We start from the raw sequence: 16,618 nt of genomic DNA on the forward strand, positions 1-16,618 counted from the left end.
TAATTAACTTACATTACACATAAAATGACTTGATTAACGTTAGTTGGTTAGTTTATATGCCACACTTTTCCTCATAAAGTGACTGAGATTAGGAAATGTTTTGCCAACGCGCCTTAACCTCTTAACCCCCGCTTGAACCGAGCACGCTTTCTCCAGTTTGGCTTTACCCAAATCTCAAAAGGTCCTGGGCAAAAAGCGTCAACATAGCGAGATTAAAAACGCAACACAAACGTGACAAAAGAGCCACAAAAACATTATGGAAAAAGGTGCAACAAACACAACAAAAAAGTAAGGACAAAAAGTGACAAAAACAACAACAAAGCAGCAACGTGACAGAACGTGACCTGTTTTGCAGCTTCTGTGGAGCCATGATGCAGCAGCACGTCCAGGGCCCCCTCAGCTCTTCAGACGGGCCAAACACAGGGGCCCCCAGCTTTAAGGGCCACAGTGACCAGCCCTGTTGCCACAGCCCCACGGCGGCCTGTGACTGCGACACCGAGGGCCGCTGGGATTGGAACCCCTGGGACTCAGACCCCTCGGACTCCTGGGACTCAGACCCCTCGGACTCCTGGGACTCAGACCCCTCGGGCCCCTGGGACTGGGACCGCTCGGGCCCCTCAGACTTCTCCCAGAGCCTGCCGGCTGAGATGAGCGAGCAGATCTTCCTCCAGCTGGACCCTCACAGCCTGTGCTGTGCGGCTCAGACCTGCAGGCGCTGGCACCGCCTCATCCACAGCAGCGAGGCCGTGTGGAGGGGCCAGTGTCTGCTCCTGAGGGCCCACTGCCAACGCGAGCTGGAGCAGGACCGGGGCCACGGCTTCTCCTGGAAGGTACGCCGTCACTAACCATCATAAAGGATCATACAGGCCTCCGTTTTTACATACTGAGTTCTTACCTTAGACGAGTTCATGTGTACCTGTCTGGTCTTCACGCGTGTTCTCAGTCACGTTAGCACAGACGGCGTTAGCATTTAGCCTCTCCTCCACTATATCTCCAAACCAGGTGAAGACAGAAGCTCCCGAGCTCTTCCACGTTTCACTATTACATATGGTTACGTGACGTGTTACACGATAAAGTATAATTACACAGAATGGATTTTCTTGGCGGATAAAGGGGAACTATATTGTAAGGCGTAATAATACCAGGAGTAGTTCGATCCACACAGTAAAGTGAAGATATTACTGCGCGGATGTCGAACTACTCCTGGTATTAAATCAAACATTAAAATGAAGCATTTCTAATCCATATTGCATTATTTGTGGTCCAATCTTAGGCTGACTGGATGTTTTTGGTCCAAAATAATCAAGTAAAATATAATGCACAAAAATGTCAATAAAATACCCTTTTGGGAAAATGTGGCTCATTATTATCATGAGAAATTAGATGTTTGTTCTCTTCTCATGTAAGCCACATGTTAGCCACATGTTAGCCACATGTTAGCCACATGTTAACCACATTAGCCACATGTTAGCCACATGTTAGCCACCTGTTAGCCACATGTTAGCCACATGTTAGCCATATGTTAGCCACATGTTAGCCACATGTTAGCCACATGTAAGCCACATGTTAGCCACATGTTAGCCACATGTTAGCCACATGTTAGCCACATTAGCCACATGTTAGCCACATGTTAGCCACCTGTTAGCCACATGTTAGCCACATGTTAGCCACATGTTAGCCATATGTTAGCCACATGTTAGCCACATGTTAGCCACATGTAAGCCACATGTTAGCCACATGTTAGCCACATGTTAGCCACATGTTAGCCACCTGTTAGCCACCTGTTAGCCACATGTTAGCCACATGTTAGCCGCATGTTAGCCATATGTTAGCCACATGTTAGCCACATGTTAGCCACATGTAAGCCACATGTTAGCCACATGTAAGCGACATGTTAGCCACATGTTAGCCACATGTTAGCCACATGTTAGCCACATGTAAGCCACATGTTAGCCACATGTTAGCCACATGTTAGCCATGTTAACCATATGTTAGCCACATGTTAGCCAGATGTTAGCCACATGTTAGCCACATGTTAGCCACATGTAAGCCACATGTTAGCCACATGTTAGCCACATGTTAGCCACATGTTAGCCATATGTTAGCCACATGTTAGCCACATGTTAGCCACATGTTAGCCATGTTAACCACATGTTAGCCACATGTTTGCCACATGTAAGCCACATGTTAGCCACATGTTAGTCACATGTTAGCCACATGTTAGCCACATGTTAGCCACATGTAAGCCATATGTAAGCCACATGTTAGCCACATGTTAGCCACATGTTAGCCACATGTTAGCCACATGTTAGCCACATGATAGCCACATGTAAACCACATGTTAGCCACATGTTAACCACATGTTAGCCACATGTAAGCCACATGTTAGCCACATGTTAGCCACATGTTAGCCACATGTAAGCCACATGTTAGCCACATGTTAGCCACATGTTAGCCACATGTAAGCCACATGTTAGCCACATGTTAGCCACATGTTAGCCACATGTAAGCCACATGTTAGCCACATGTTAGCCACATGTTAGCCACATGTTAGCCACATGTTAGCCATATGTTAGCCACATGTTAGCCACATGTTAGCCACATGTTAGCCGTATGTTAGCCACATTAGCATTTAGGCACACACGTGTTGATTTCACAGTGGTACATCTGAGTACAGGTCCATTGTCTTTCAGGCTCTTTTCTGAATAAACAAGGCGGCCATTTTGCTCTGGGGGAAGGTGTGACTGACGCACCTTTGTGCACTGACATAAATAAATGACCCACTTCCTTTTGCTGTGATTTAGTCCATTTTTGGGAGGTTTGTTACTGCACTTTGTTTGTGAAAATATTTGAGCTTTTATAACATTTGGCACTTTGGAGATGCTAATGAGCTATAGCACCAAAACACTGACAAGTTTACAAACCCATTTATTTTGTGTCATATTAGTAAAAAGATTTGCTCAGAGGGATTTAGATGTTTTGGAATAAACTAGTTATTAGTGAAAAACCCTTTTCCCGACTCAGATCCACTAGGAAGAGTTTCACACAGATGTTCTTCACACATCTGCTCCCTGATGGATTTATTGAACCATAAACGACGCTGTGTTTCCAGGTGACTCTGGTGAGGAACTACACGCGCAGTCGTCTCAAACATGATTGGCTGAGAGGGCGCTTCAGCGGCGTGCGCTCGGCCAATGAGCTGCGAGACGTGCGGATGGTGCCGCTGGACGCCGAGTCGTGGGGGCAGATCCTGCAGGCGGAGCTGGAGCGCTGAGGCTGAACTCTGTCAAAGATAATATATTCAACCACAAACCGCTGTAAATACGCCTTAGAAAATACCTTTTATATCCGTTTATATCAGTTTATATCAGTTTATGTCAGTTTATGTCAGTTTATATCAGTTTATGTCAGTTTATGTCAGTTTATATCAGTTTATGTCAGTTTATGTCAGTTTATATCAGTTTATATCAGTTTATGTCAGTTTATGTCAGTTTATATCAGTTTATATCAGTTTATGTCAGTTTATATCAACTATAATGTCGTGTACGGAGGATGTTTCTCAGTGAAATGTATTATTCATTTTAATGACTGGTGAAATTACGCCTGTTTTTATTAATGACACAACAATAATGTATGTGAATATAAATGTACAGTTCATGTGTTATTGGGCTGAATCAGATCTACATGTGTGTGATGTCACGTTCAGATTATGGACTTGTATCTCAGTCGGTTTCATCACCTGACAGTCACTGGATTCTCGCTCCTGTTTGTGAAGATGAGGAAATAACGAGACCTTGGTTCATCTGAGCTGAAGAGACGACTCTGGACTCTGGGACAGTTTTTGTTTCATGTGATTCGGCCTCAGGAATTGCAGAGAAATGAGCAACAAACTAAGGCAGTTGCCACGGTTACGCCTCAGTGGGGCGGGGCCTCTCCGAGAGGGGAAACAGAATCTTTTTCACTGTTTTTATCCATTTTCTGGCGAAATATGAACTTATTTATCAGATAAATAAAGTCCAGTCTAAATCAGGTGGATGTTTATTATTATACGTCAGTCGTAGCTCGCGCTGGCTAACCGTTAGCATTAGCACGATACTCTGTTATTTATGTATTTATGGGCTGTTGATCCACTTTGCTCCAAGTCTTTGTATCTTTATTTAGTAGAAAATATATTCATAAACCTCTTAGCTCCCGCCTGAACCGAGAGCATTTTCTCCAGTTCAGCTATACCCAAATCCAGTGTAACGCCTCATTTGACAGCTAAGATCTACAAAACTCATCTAAATGGATCTTTTTCCTCACGTTGTCAGATTTTTTCCCATCTCAACTCTTTTTTGTCATTTTTTTAAAATACATTTTTAGTCATTTTTTTGTCAATTTTTTGTCATTTTGTGTCACATTTTTGTCATTTTTTGTCATTTTTTGGTCACATTTTTGTCAATTTTTTGTCATTTTTTTGTCACATTTTTTGTCACATTTTTTCATCACTTTTTTGTCACATCTTCATCCTTGTTTTCGTCTCAGTTCTGTCTCTATTTTCACACCTTTTTTCCAGAAGCTTTTGGATTGGGGTAAAGCCAAACTGGAGAAAATGTGCTCGGTTCAGGTGGGAGTTAAGGTGTTAAAGTAGTTTTTGAATCATTGTTTTCCCTTTAACTGTTTTCAAACATGACCATATATGGGCGATCCCAGAGATCACGTGACCGCAGCCTTTTCTAACTCGTCTTATTTGATTTGCTCGTTTATCTGAGATTCTTTTTCCATTTAAATCAAATTGGCAAAACCTGTGTTTTTGCCGGATCAGAAACTCTTGTCTTTGTTTTGTCATGTGTGAAAGTGTAAAACCAGAGTTATACTTTGTGTAATTATATTTTTGAAAAATATATTTTGAATAAATTATTTTTCTGTTTTGTTATATTTTTGTCTTTTTTTGTCATATTTTTTGGTCTTTTTTTAAATCACATTTTGTCATTTTTTGTCATTTATTTTCTAATTTTTTGTTCTTTTTCTGTCAAATTTTTTTCATTTTTTGTTATTTTTTAGTCATTTTTTGTTATTTTTTAGTTAAAATTTTGTCATTTTTTTTTTTAATTTTTGTCATTTTTTGTCATTTTTTTGTCATTTTTTGGTGATTTTTTTGGTCTTTTTTTATCACATTTTGTCATTTTTTTGGCTATTTTTTGTTATTTTTTTGTTATTTTTTGTTATTTTTTTTGTCATTTTTTTGTTATTTTTTGTTATTTTTTTATCACATTTTGTCATTTTTTGTCACATTTTTTGTCTTTTTTTTAATTGTAATTTTTTTTGTCTTTTTTGTCACATTTTCTGTCAATTTCTTGTGACATTTTTGCCACTTTTTCATTAATGTTTTCGTCACTTTTTTATCACATTTCCATCATTGTTTTCGTCTCAGTTTTGTCGCTATTTTCTCACCATTCTTCCAGAAGCTTTAGGATTGGGGTAAAGCCAAACTGGAGAAAATGTGCTCGGTTCAGGCGGGAGTTAAGGGGTTAAACATTTATTGTCCCTGTCAGTGAGTAAAATCCACATAAATATATCTGCTGAAGAAACGTATGCAGACAGCTAGCATTTCAGCTTTACCCAAATCCAAAAGCTTCATGAAAAAGCAACGATAACGAGACATAAACGAGGATGAAAACGCAACAAAAAGTGACGAAAATCCGACAAGGATTTACCACAACATGAGGCAAACTCTTAGATCACTTTGTAGGTCTTAGCTTTCAAATAGATTAGATTTGGGTAAAGCCACCCTGGGGTGAATGTGCTCGGTTAAGGAGGGAGTTAACAGGTTAACATTAAAACAAACATCTGCACATTCCTCTCTCCTCATTTGCGGTTAGTGAGCGACTTCCGGTTTTATTTTGAAACCCGGAAGTCTCTCTAATCTCCGCGCAAACTTCGCACTTTCCTCCGCAGCCTCCTCCTCCATCAGCCCCGGACCAGAGCGGGACCAAAGCCCGAGGAAAAGCGCTCTCCTCCCGGGACACAGCCGCACAGCCCGCCCCCCAGAACCAGAGCCCAGACCGGGGACCTGCACCGGGACCTGCACCGGGACCTGCACCGGGATGGAAGGCGACGGCGTGCCCCCGCTCGTGGACATCTGCATCGCGCTGAGGCTGCAGCCGAACGACGGGCCCGTGTTCTTCAAGGTGGACGGGACGAGGTTCGGGCAAGGCCGGACCATCAAGCTGCTGACCGGGTCCAAGTACCGCGTGGAGGTGGTGATGAAGCCCGGCTGCGTGGAGGCGACGTGAGTACCGGGGGAACCGGGAGACAGGGCGGGTTAGTCCCGGACAGCAGCGGCGGGGCCGGGGCTGGGCCACAAGGGGGGGGGGGGGGTTACTCCATCACCAGGAGGAGGCGGGGGTTTATACATTTTCAGTTATTTTCCCATTTTTTCCAACATTGTGTCCCATTTTATCTGTATTTTTCCCCCATTATTTAGCCATTTTATCTAAATTCTCCCCCAGTTTCTTCCCAATGTTTCTGAAATATTTTCTCCAATATTTTCACATTTTTCTCCAAATTTTTCCCCAATATTTTTTTGGTATATATTTTTTCCTATTTTTTCTACATTTCTTTTCCCATTGTTTCTCCAATATTTTCTAAATCTTCTTAATATTTTTTCCCATTTTTTCCAACATTGTGTCCCAACAGTTCAGCCATTTTATCTGTATTTTTTCCCACGTGTTTCCCAAATTTTCTTCAATTTTTCTCACATTTTTCCCAAATATTTTCCCCACTTTTCTCTATTTTTTTTTTACAATTCTTCCCCAATTATTTAGCCATTTTATCTATATTTCCCCCCAGTTTGTTCCCAATGTTTCTGAAATACTCACATTTTTCCCCAATATTTTTTTCTATTTTTTCCCATTTTTTCTCCAATATTTTCAAAATCTTCTTAATATTTTTTCCAACATTGTGTTCCAACAGTTTAGCCATTTTATCTGTATTTTTCCCCAAATTTTCTCTATTTTTTCTTGATTTCTTTTACAATTTTGTCCTATTTTTTTTCAATCTTTTCCCATTTTTTCTCCAATATTTTTCAAAATCTTCTCAATATTTTTTCCTATTTTTTCCAACATTGTGTCCCAATTTTTATTTTATTTTTTTCCCCCAATTTTTTCCCACCGTCCAAATTTTCTCAAATTTTTCCCCATTTTTTCTATATTTCTTTTCCCATTGTTTCCAACATTGTGTCCTAATTATTTAGCCATTTTATCTATGTTCTCCCCCAGTTTGTTCCCAATGTTTCTGAATTTTGTTCTCCAATATTTTCCAATTTTTCCCCAATTTTTTTTTCAATTTTTTCCCATTTTTTTCTATATATCTTTTCCCATTTTTTCTCCAATATTTTCAAAATCTTCTTAATAATTGTGCCTATTTTTTTTACAATTTTTTCCAACATTGTGTCCCAATTGTTCAGCCATTTTATCTGTATTTTCCCCCAAATTTTCTTCAATTTTTCTCACATTTTTCCCAAATATTTTCTCTATTTTTTCTTGATTTCTTTTACAATTTTTCCCCAACTATTTAGCCACTTCATCTATATCCCCCCCCTTGTCCCCCTTATCTCCCTGTTTCCCGCGGTGCTGCTGCATTGATTCAGTTTTTATATAAAGCTACAGACGTAATAACTGACTCTGTGGTTTCTGTGAATGAGAAACCAGGGAAAGGTTTTTCTTGTGTCCTCGTCTTGACTCTTGTCTGTCGGCGACTCAGGCGGAAGGCGATGCTCATGCTCCGGTTACAGGAGCAGGGGGCGGGGCCAGAGCGCCTTTAGTTACAGGCGCAGGGGGCGGGGCCAGAGCGCCTCTAGTTACAGGCGCAGGGGGCGGGGCCAGAGCGCCTCTAGTTTCAGGCGCAGGGGGCGGGGCCAGAGCGCCTTTAGTTACAGGCGCAGGGGGCGGGGCCAGAGCGCCTCTAGTTTCAGTGTGTTTACATGCGCTGGAGTAACCTGGTCATTAGGAATATCCTGGTTATGATAATATGAGGTTTACACCAGGACTCTCTGATCCCTGTTTACCTGAGAAACTACAGCCCAAAGTAAAGCACGACACTGGAAACAGGAGCGTCTTAAATGAGATAAATGACTGAAAATGGCTTGAATAAAAGTTCTTCTTTGTTGAATTTGAGTTGGTTTGAACTGATCCGAGACACAAACGCTTTAGCGCCGACGGAACGAGAATAAACCCACTTGGAATCAGAGAAATTATTGTTTTTCACTTGAAATGACACAAAATGATCTGAATTAAGAGAATAACTCCCGCCTGAACCGAGAGCATTTTCTCCAGTTCAGCTTTACCCAAATCCTGTAGGCCAGTGCAACATCTCAAGCTGAGATCTACAAAGCTCATCTAAATGGAACTTTTTCATCACGTCATCAGATTTTTTTCCTCTCATTTTTTGGGGGGTTTTCAACTCATTTTTGTAACTTTTTTGTACATTTTTTGTCAAATTGTTTGTAATTTTTTTTGTCACTTTTTTGCTATTTTTTTCCGTCATTTTTTCTGTCAATTTTTTGCCACTTTTTTGTCATTTTTGAATTTTTTTTAACTTTTATTTCCTTTTTTAATTTTTTTTTTATTGTTTTTTTTTTAGCAGACTTGCGTTATTTCAGGCCGCTGGGATTATTTTCCCTTCACTTTTCTCGTGCCGTGGCTGACATAAAAACAAACGGCGCTGTGTGATGATGTCATCAGGCCGCGCCGCTCAGTTTGCTTGAGCGGGTGTGAGGGCCGGCCAGCAGGGGGCAGGTGTGAGGGCCGGCCAGCACGGGGCAGGTGTGAAACAGAGACCTCTCCTTAATCAAGGCGTACTTGAAATCATTTGTACTTTTATGACTGTCCAGAAAACATAAAATATCATCATAGTGTTTTGATTAATAAATAAATACAATAAAGATAGACTTTTTTTTAAAGGCAACAAATAATTGTTTGAATAATCGTGTTTCCTGCCTCGGGACGACTGATGGAAACTAGCATCCCCGCTATAATCTGGCATATTTACAGGGCTCATGTGCAACTGTTCATCAATATGCATTGTCCCTATCAAATTAAAAAGAAAAAAAAATAATGTTTAGCCATTTTATCCGTATTCCCCCAGTTTGTTCCCAATGTTTCTGAAATACTCAAATTTTTCCCCAATATCTTTTTCAAATTTTTTCCCATTTTTTCTATATTTCTTTTCACATTTTTTCCAACATTGTGTCCCAATTGTTCAGCCATTTTATTTTTTTCCCCCCCAATTTTTTCCCACGTGTTCTCACATTTTTCCCCACATATTTTTTCCTTTTTATTCTCCCCATTTTTTCCAACATTGTGTCCCAATTGTTTAACCATTTTATCTGTATTTTCCCCCAAATTTTCTTCAAATTTTCTCACATTTTTCCCAAATATTTTCCCCACTTTTCTCTATTTTTTCTTGATTTCTTTTACAATTTTGTCCTAATTATTTAGCCATTTTATCTATATTTTCCCCAGTTTGTTCCCAATGTTTCTGAAATATTTTCTCCAATATTTTCAAATTTTTCCCCAATTTTTCCCCAATATTTTTTTCAATTTTTTCCCATTTTTTCTATATTTTTTTTCCCCATTTTTTCTCCAATATTTTCAAAATCTTCTTAATATTTTTTCCCATTTTTTCCAACATTGTGTCCCAATTGTTCAGCCATTTTATCTGTATTTTTCCCCAAATTTTCTCACATTTTTCTCACATTTTTCCCAAATATTTTCCCCACTTTTCTCTATTTTTTCTTGATTTCTTTTACAGTTTACCCCCAATTATTTAGCCATTTTATCTATATTTCCCCCAGTTTGTTCCCAATGTTTCTGAATTATTTCCTCCAATATTTTCACATTTTTCCCCAATTTTTTTTTCAATTTTTTCCCATTTTTCATCCAGTATTTTCAAAATCTTCTTAATATTTTTTTCTAGTTTTTCCCATTTTCTCCAACATTGTGTCCTAATTGTTCAGCCATTTTATCTGTATGTTTCCCCGCGTTTTTCCCAAATGTTCTTCAATTTTGTGAGATTCGGGTTTATTGTCTCTGTGGAGCTTTCCCCTCCCACTAAAACATGCACAACAGCTTCACCCTCCGGCAGATGATTCCGGCCATGAGCCTCCACGTCTGGAGGAACGTCCCGTCTTAACGATGCTTCACCGACTGTGCAGGAACATGAACATCGGGGGCGTGGTGTTTCCTCTGGAGGAGCAGTCCCGGGACGAGGCCAGCGTGGTTTACCAGGGAAAGTACGACACGGAGGGGGTTCCTCACACCAAGAGCGGAGACCGGCAGCCCGTGCAAGTCAGCATCGAGGTAAAGAGAGTCTACAATGTTAGTGTGGAGGTAAAGAGAGTCTACAATGTTAGTGTGGAGGTAAAGAGAGTCTACATAAGTCAGTATGGAGGTAAAGAGCCTCTACATGAGTCAGTATGGAGGTAAAGAGAGTCTACATGAGTCAGTATGGAGGTAAAGAGAGTCTACATGAGTCAGTATGGAGGTAAAGAGAGTCTACAATGTTAGTGTGGAGGTAAAGAGAGTCTACATAAGTCAGTATGGAGGTAAAGAGAGTCTACATGAGTCAGTATGGAGGTAAAGAGAGTCTACATGAGTCAGTATGGAGGTAAAGAGAGTCTACAATGTTAGTGTGGAGGTAAAGAGAGTCTACATAAGTCAGTATGGAGGTAAAGAGAGTCTACATGAGTCAGTATGGAGGTAAAGAGAGTCTACATGAGTCAGTATGGAGGTAAAGAGAGTCTACATGAGTCAGTATGGAGGTAAAGAGAGTCTACATGAGTCAGTATGGAGGTAAAGAGAGTCTACAGGAGTCAGTATGGAGGTAAAGAGAGTCTACAATGTTAGTGTGGAGGTAAAGAGAGTCTACATAAGTCAGTATGGAGGTAAAGAGAGTCTACATGAGTCAGTATGGAGGTAAAGAGAGTCTACATGAGTCAGTATGGAGGTAAAGAGAGTCTACATGAGTCATTATGGAGGTAAAGAGAGTCTACATAAGTCAGTATGGCGGTAAAGAGCCTCTACATGAGTCAGTATGGAGGTAAAGAGAGTCTACATGAGTCAGTATGGAGGTAAAGAGAGTCTACATGAGTCAGTATGGCGGTAAAGAGAGTCTACATAAGTCAGTATGGAGGTAAAGAGAGTCTACATAAGTCAGTATGGAGGTAAAGAGAGTCTACATAAGTCAGTATGGAGGTAAAGAGAGTCTACATAAGTCAGTATGGAGGTAAAGAGCCTCTACATGAGTCAGTATGGAGGTAAAGAGAGTCTACATGAGTCAGTATGGAGGTAAAGAGAGTCTACATAAGTCAGTATGGAGGTAAAGAGAGTCTACATGAGTCAGTATGGAGGTAAAGAGAGTCTACATGAGTCAGTATGGAGGTAAAGAGAGTCTACATAAGTCAGTATGGAGGTAAAGAGAGTCTACATGAGTCATTATGGAGGTAAAGAGAGTCTACATAAGTCAGTATGGAGGTAAAGAGCCTCTACATGAGTCAGTATGGAGGTAAAGAGAGTCTACATGAGTCAGTATGGAGGTAAAGAGCGTCTACATGAGTCAGTATGGAGGTAAAGAGCCTCTACATGAGTCAGTATGGAGGTAAAGAGAGTCTACATGAGTCAGTATGGAGGTAAAGAGCGTCTACATGAGTCAGTATGGAGGTAAAGAGAGTCTACATAAGTTAGTATGGAGGTAAAGAGAGTCTACATGAGTCAGTATGGAGGTAAAGAGAGTCTACATGAGTCAGTATGGAGGTAAAGAGAGTCTACATGAGTCAGTATGGAGGTAAAGAGAGTCTACATGAGTCAGTATGGAGGTAAAGAGAGTCTACATAAGTCAGTATGGAGGTAAAGAGCGTCTACATGAGTCAGTATGGAGGTAAAGAGAGTCTACATGAGTCATTATGGAGGTAAAGAGAGTCTACATGAGTCAGTATGGAGGTAAAGAGAGTCTACATAAGTCAGTATGGAGGTAAAGAGAGTCTACATAAGTCAGTATGGAGGTAAAGAGAGTCTACATAAGTCAGTATGAAGGTAAAGAGAGTCTACATAAGTCAGTATGGAGGTAAAGAGAGTCTACATAAGTCAGTATGAAGGTAAAGAGAGTCTACATAAGTCAGTATGGAGGTAAAGAGAGTCTACATGAGTCAGTATGGAGGTAAAGAGAGTCTACATGAGTCAGTATGGAGGTAAAGAGCCTCTACATGAGTCAGTATGGAGGTAAAGAGAGTCTACATGAGTCAGTATGGAGGTAAAGAGAGTCTACATGAGTCATTATGGAGGTAAAGAGAGTCTACATGAGTCAGTATGGAGGTAAAGAGAGTCTACATAAGTCAGTATGGAGGTAAAGAGAGTCTACATAAGTCAGTATGGAGGTAAAGAGAGTCTACATAAGTCAGTATGGAGGTAAAGAGCCTCTACATAAGTCAGTATGGAGGTAAAGAGAGTCTACATGAGTCAGTATGGAGGTAAAGAGAGTCTACATGAGTCAGTATGGAGGTAAAGAGCCTCTACATGAGTCAGTATGGAGGTAAAGAGAGTCTACATAAGTCAGTATGGAGGTAAAGAGAGTCTACATGAGTCAGTATGGAGGTAAAGAGCCTCTACATAAGTCAGTATGGAGGTAAAGAGAGTCTACATAAGTCAGTATGGAGGTAAAGAGAGTCTACATGAGTCAGTATGGAGGTAAAGAGCCTCTACATGAGTCAGTATGGAGGTAAAGAGAGTCTACATAAGTCAGTACGGAGGTAAAGAGAGTCTACATGAGTCAGTATGGAGGTAAAGAGAGTCTACATGAGTCAGTATGGAGGTAAAGAGAGTCTACATAAGTCAGTATGGAGGTAAAGAGAGTCTACATGAGTCAGTATGGAGGTAAAGAGCCTCTACATGAGTCAGTATGGAGGTAAAGAGAGTCTACATAAGTCAGTATGGAGGTAAAGAGAGTCTACATGAGTAAGTATGGAGGTAAAGAGAGTCTACATGAGTCAGTATGGAGGTAAAGAGAGTCTACATAAGTCAGTATGGAGGTAAAGAGAGTCTACATGAGTCAGTATGGAGGTAAAGAGAGTCTACATGAGTCAGTATGGAGGTAAAGAGAGTCTACATAAGTCAGTATGGAGGTAAAGAGCCTCTACATAAGTCAGTATGGAGGTAAAGAGAGTCTACATGAGTCAGTACGGAGGTAAAGAGAGTCTACATGAGTCAGTATGGAGGTAAAGAGAGTCTACATGAGTCAGTATGGAGGTAAAGAGAGTCTACATGAGTCAGTATGGAGGTAAAGAGAGTCTACATGAGTCAGTATGGAGGTAAAGAGAGTCTACATGAGTCAGTATGGAGCTAAAGAGAGTCTACAATGTTAGTGTGGAGGTAAAGAGAGTCTACATAAGTCAGTATGGAGGTAAAGAGAGTCTACATGAGTCAGTATGGAGGTAAAGAGAGTCTACATGAGTCATTATGGAGGTAAAGAGAGTCTACATGAGTCAGTATGGAGGTAAAGAGAGTCTACATGAGTCAGTATGGAGGTAAAGAGAGTCTACATAAGTCAGTATGGAGGTAAAGAGAGTCTACATGAGTCAGTATGGAGGTAAAGAGAGTCTACATAAGTCAGTATGGAGGTAAAGAGAGTCTACATGAGTCAGTATGGAGGTTAAGAGCCTCTACATGAGTCAGTATGGAGGTAAAGAGAGTCTACATAAGTCAGTATGGAGGTAAAGAGAGTCTACATAAGTCAGTATGGAGGTAAAGAGAGTCTACATGAGTCAGTATGGAGGTAAAGAGCCTCTACATGAGTCAGTATGGAGGTAAAGAGCGTCTACATGAGTCAGTATGGAGGTAAAGAGCGTCTACATAAGTCAGTATGGAGGTAAAGAGCCTCTACATGAGTCAGTATGGAGGTAAAGAGAGTCTACATAAGTCAGTATGGAGGTAAAGAGAGTCTACATGAGTCAGTATGGAGGTAAAGAGAGTCTACATAAGTCAGTATGGAGGTAAAGGGAGTCTACATGAGTCAGTATGGAGGCAAAGAGAGTCTACATAAGTCAGTATGGAGGTAAAGAGAGTCTACATGAGTCAGTATGGAGGTAAAGAGAGTCTACATGAGTCAGTATGGAGGTAAAGAGAGTCTACATGAGTCAGTATGGAGGTAAAGAGAGTCTACATGAGTCAGTATGGAGGTAAAGAGAGTCTACATGAGTCAGTATGGAGGTAAAGAGCCTCTACATAAGTCAGTATGGAGGTAAAGAGAGTCTACATGAGTCAGTATGGAGGTAAAGAGCGTCTACATAAGTCAGTATGGAGGTAAAGAGAGTCTACATGAGTCAGTATGGAGGTAAAGAGAGTCTACATAAGTCAGTATGGAGGTAAAGAGAGTCTACATGAGTCAGTATGGAGGTAAAGAGAGTCTACATGAGTCAGTATGGAGGTAAAGAGAGTCTACATGAGTCAGTATGGAGGTAAAGAGAGTCTACATGAGTCAGTATGGAGGTAAAGAGAGTCTACATGAGTCAGTATGGAGGTAAAGAGAGTCTACATGAGTCAGTATGGAGGTAAAGAGAGTCTACATGAGTCAGTATGGAGGTAAAGAGAGTCTACATGAGTCATTATGGAGGTAAAGAGCGTCTACATGAGTCAGTATGGAGGTAAAGAGAGTCTACATAAGTCAGTATGGAGGTAAAGAGCCTCTACATGAGTCAGTATGGAGGTAAAGAGAGTCTACATGAGTCAGTATGGAGGTAAAGAGAGTCTACATAAGTCAGTATGGAGGTAAAGAGCCTCTACATGAGTCAGTATGGAGGTAAAGAGAGTCTACATGAGTCAGTATGGAGGTAAAGAGCCTCTACATGAGTCAGTATGGAGGTAAAGAGAGTCTACATGAGTCAGTATGGAGGTAAAGAGAGTCTACATAAGTCAGTATGGAGGTAAAGAGCCTCTACATGAGTCAGTATGGAGGTAAAGAGAGTCTACATGAGTCAGTATGGAGGTAAAGAGAGTCTACATAAGTCAGTATGGAGGTAAAGAGCCTCTACATGAGTCAGTATGGAGGTAAAGAGAGTCTACATGAGTCAGTATGGAGGTAAAGAGCCTCTACATGAGTCAGTATGGAGGTAAAGAGAGTCTACATGAGTCAGTATGGAGGTAAAGAGAGTCTACATGAGTCAGTATGGAGGTAAAGTACATGCATGTGTAATGTACATGCGTGTGCGTGTGCTGCAGTTCCAGAAGGCGGGGACCTTCGAGACCGTGTGGCAGGCCAAGTTCTACAACTACTACAAGAGAGAGCACTGTCAGTTCGGGAACAAGTTCAGCAGCATCGACTACGAGTGCAAACCCAACGAGACGCGGACGCTCATGTGGGTCAACAAGGAGGCCTTCAACTGACCCCGCCCCCTGCTGCTGACCACGCCCCTCCTGATGACCACACCCCTCCTGATGACCACGCCCTCTTCAGCTAGCTCCACCTCCTCCATGTTTTTCCCGATCGTCCCTAAAGTTGTTCCAGTCGGACTTTGGTCGGAGACGCTGCAGTGAAACAGGAAAAAAAAACAATTATTACGATTTTATCTCCAAAACAAACCTTTATTGCAATGAAAACATAAAACTAGCCTCATATTTTCCTTTAGCATCGATATCTCTGCATGTAGTTTCTTTCCCAGTTCCATCTGCAGCGTCTGGCCTTCAGGAGAACGTCTGTAGGTGTTTCTAAGATGGTGTTTGTTGGTGATTGGCTGATGTTAAATGTGATCTTCATGAATGGAGCTGTGCTTTTGTTTCTGTGGTCGTTGTGAAGGACGTTCACACTGAAGCTGGTTGAACACGTGTTTTATTGAAATATGTAACAGTCTGTGTGAGTGACCCGTGACTCCCAGGGCGGCCTCCAGAGGGCGCTGTTCCTCCTCTCGCTCCTTTCCCCAATAAGGATCAGCGTTAAAGACTCACTGTCTGTAATCTGAGATATTTATTTAGACAAACTCACAGGGAAGCGAAAGGAGGAAGCACTGCTGGGGTTTTAAAATCACACAAACTCTCAACTAAATGAAACAAATGCAACAGTCTGCCATAAAAAAGGAAACTGATTTTAACCTCTTAACTCCCGGCTGAACCGAGAGCATTTTCACCAGTTCAGCTTTACCCAAATCCTGTAGGCCAGAAAGCTAAGATCTACAAACTCATCTAAATGGATCTTTTTCCTCATGTCATCAGATTTTTTTCCATCAATTTTTTTTTCATTTTTTTAGTCTATTTTTGTTTCTTTTTTTGTTTTTTTTGTTGTTTTTTTGTCTTTTTGTCACATTTTTTTAATCTTTTTTTAATCTTTTTTAGTCTTTTTCTTCTTTTTTTAGTTCCTTTTTTTTTTTGCTTTTTTTTTCATTTTGTTTCTTTTTTTTGTCTTTTTGTCATTTTTTGTCATTTTTCTTTTTTGTTGTCATTTTTTTGTCTTTTTTTGTCTTTTTTTTGGCCTTTTTTGTTGCTTTTTTCACATTTCCATCATTGTTTTCCTCTCAGTTTTGTTGCTATTTTCACACCTTTTGGACTGGGGTAAAGCCAAACTGGATAAAATGTGCTCGGTTCAGGTGGGAGTTAAG

At 40.7% G+C, this 16,618-nt stretch overlaps 2 protein-coding genes across 2 annotated transcripts; both read left to right on the top strand.

Annotated features, from left to right (window-relative positions):
• Positions 1–365: 365 nt before the first annotated feature.
• fbxo48 (F-box protein 48) lies at positions 366–3,325 on the top strand. The gene is made up of 2 exons (XM_079554111.1): positions 366–830; positions 3,113–3,325. Exons 1-2 carry the CDS (start codon positions 369–371, stop codon positions 3,272–3,274), a joined length of 624 nt encoding a protein of 207 aa, XP_079410237.1. The 5' UTR covers positions 366–368; the 3' UTR covers positions 3,275–3,325.
• Positions 3,326–6,082: 2,757 nt separating this feature from the next.
• On the top strand, positions 6,083–15,435 carry cnrip1a (cannabinoid receptor interacting protein 1a). The gene is made up of 3 exons (XM_079554115.1): positions 6,083–6,271; positions 10,196–10,340; positions 15,249–15,435. The coding sequence occupies exons 1-3, from the start codon at positions 6,087–6,089 to the stop codon at positions 15,411–15,413; spliced, it is 495 nt and encodes a 164-aa protein (XP_079410241.1). The 5' UTR covers positions 6,083–6,086; the 3' UTR covers positions 15,414–15,435.
• The last annotated feature ends 1,183 nt before the right edge of the window (positions 15,436–16,618 follow it).

This window comes from Gobius niger (assembly GCF_951799975.1).
Source record: "Gobius niger genome assembly, chromosome: 3".
NCBI classification, from domain to species: domain Eukaryota; kingdom Metazoa; phylum Chordata; class Actinopteri; order Gobiiformes; family Gobiidae; genus Gobius; species Gobius niger.

Excerpts from the sequence above, each read along its gene's own strand:
- cnrip1a (XM_079554115.1), top strand. The coding sequence starts at position 6,087 with ATGGAAGGCGACGGCGTGCCCCCGCTCGTGGACATCTGCATCGCGCTG. Across the intron at positions 6,272-10,195 it reads CCCGGCTGCGTGGAGGCGAC|GAACATGAACATCGGGGGCG; the intron begins GTGAGTACCGGG and ends CCGACTGTGCAG. Across the intron at positions 10,341-15,248 it reads CCGTGCAAGTCAGCATCGAG|TTCCAGAAGGCGGGGACCTT; the intron begins GTAAAGAGAGTC and ends CGTGTGCTGCAG.
- fbxo48 (XM_079554111.1), top strand. The coding sequence starts at position 369 with ATGATGCAGCAGCACGTCCAGGGCCCCCTCAGCTCTTCAGACGGGCCA. Across the intron at positions 831-3,112 it reads GCCACGGCTTCTCCTGGAAG|GTGACTCTGGTGAGGAACTA; the intron begins GTACGCCGTCAC and ends CTGTGTTTCCAG.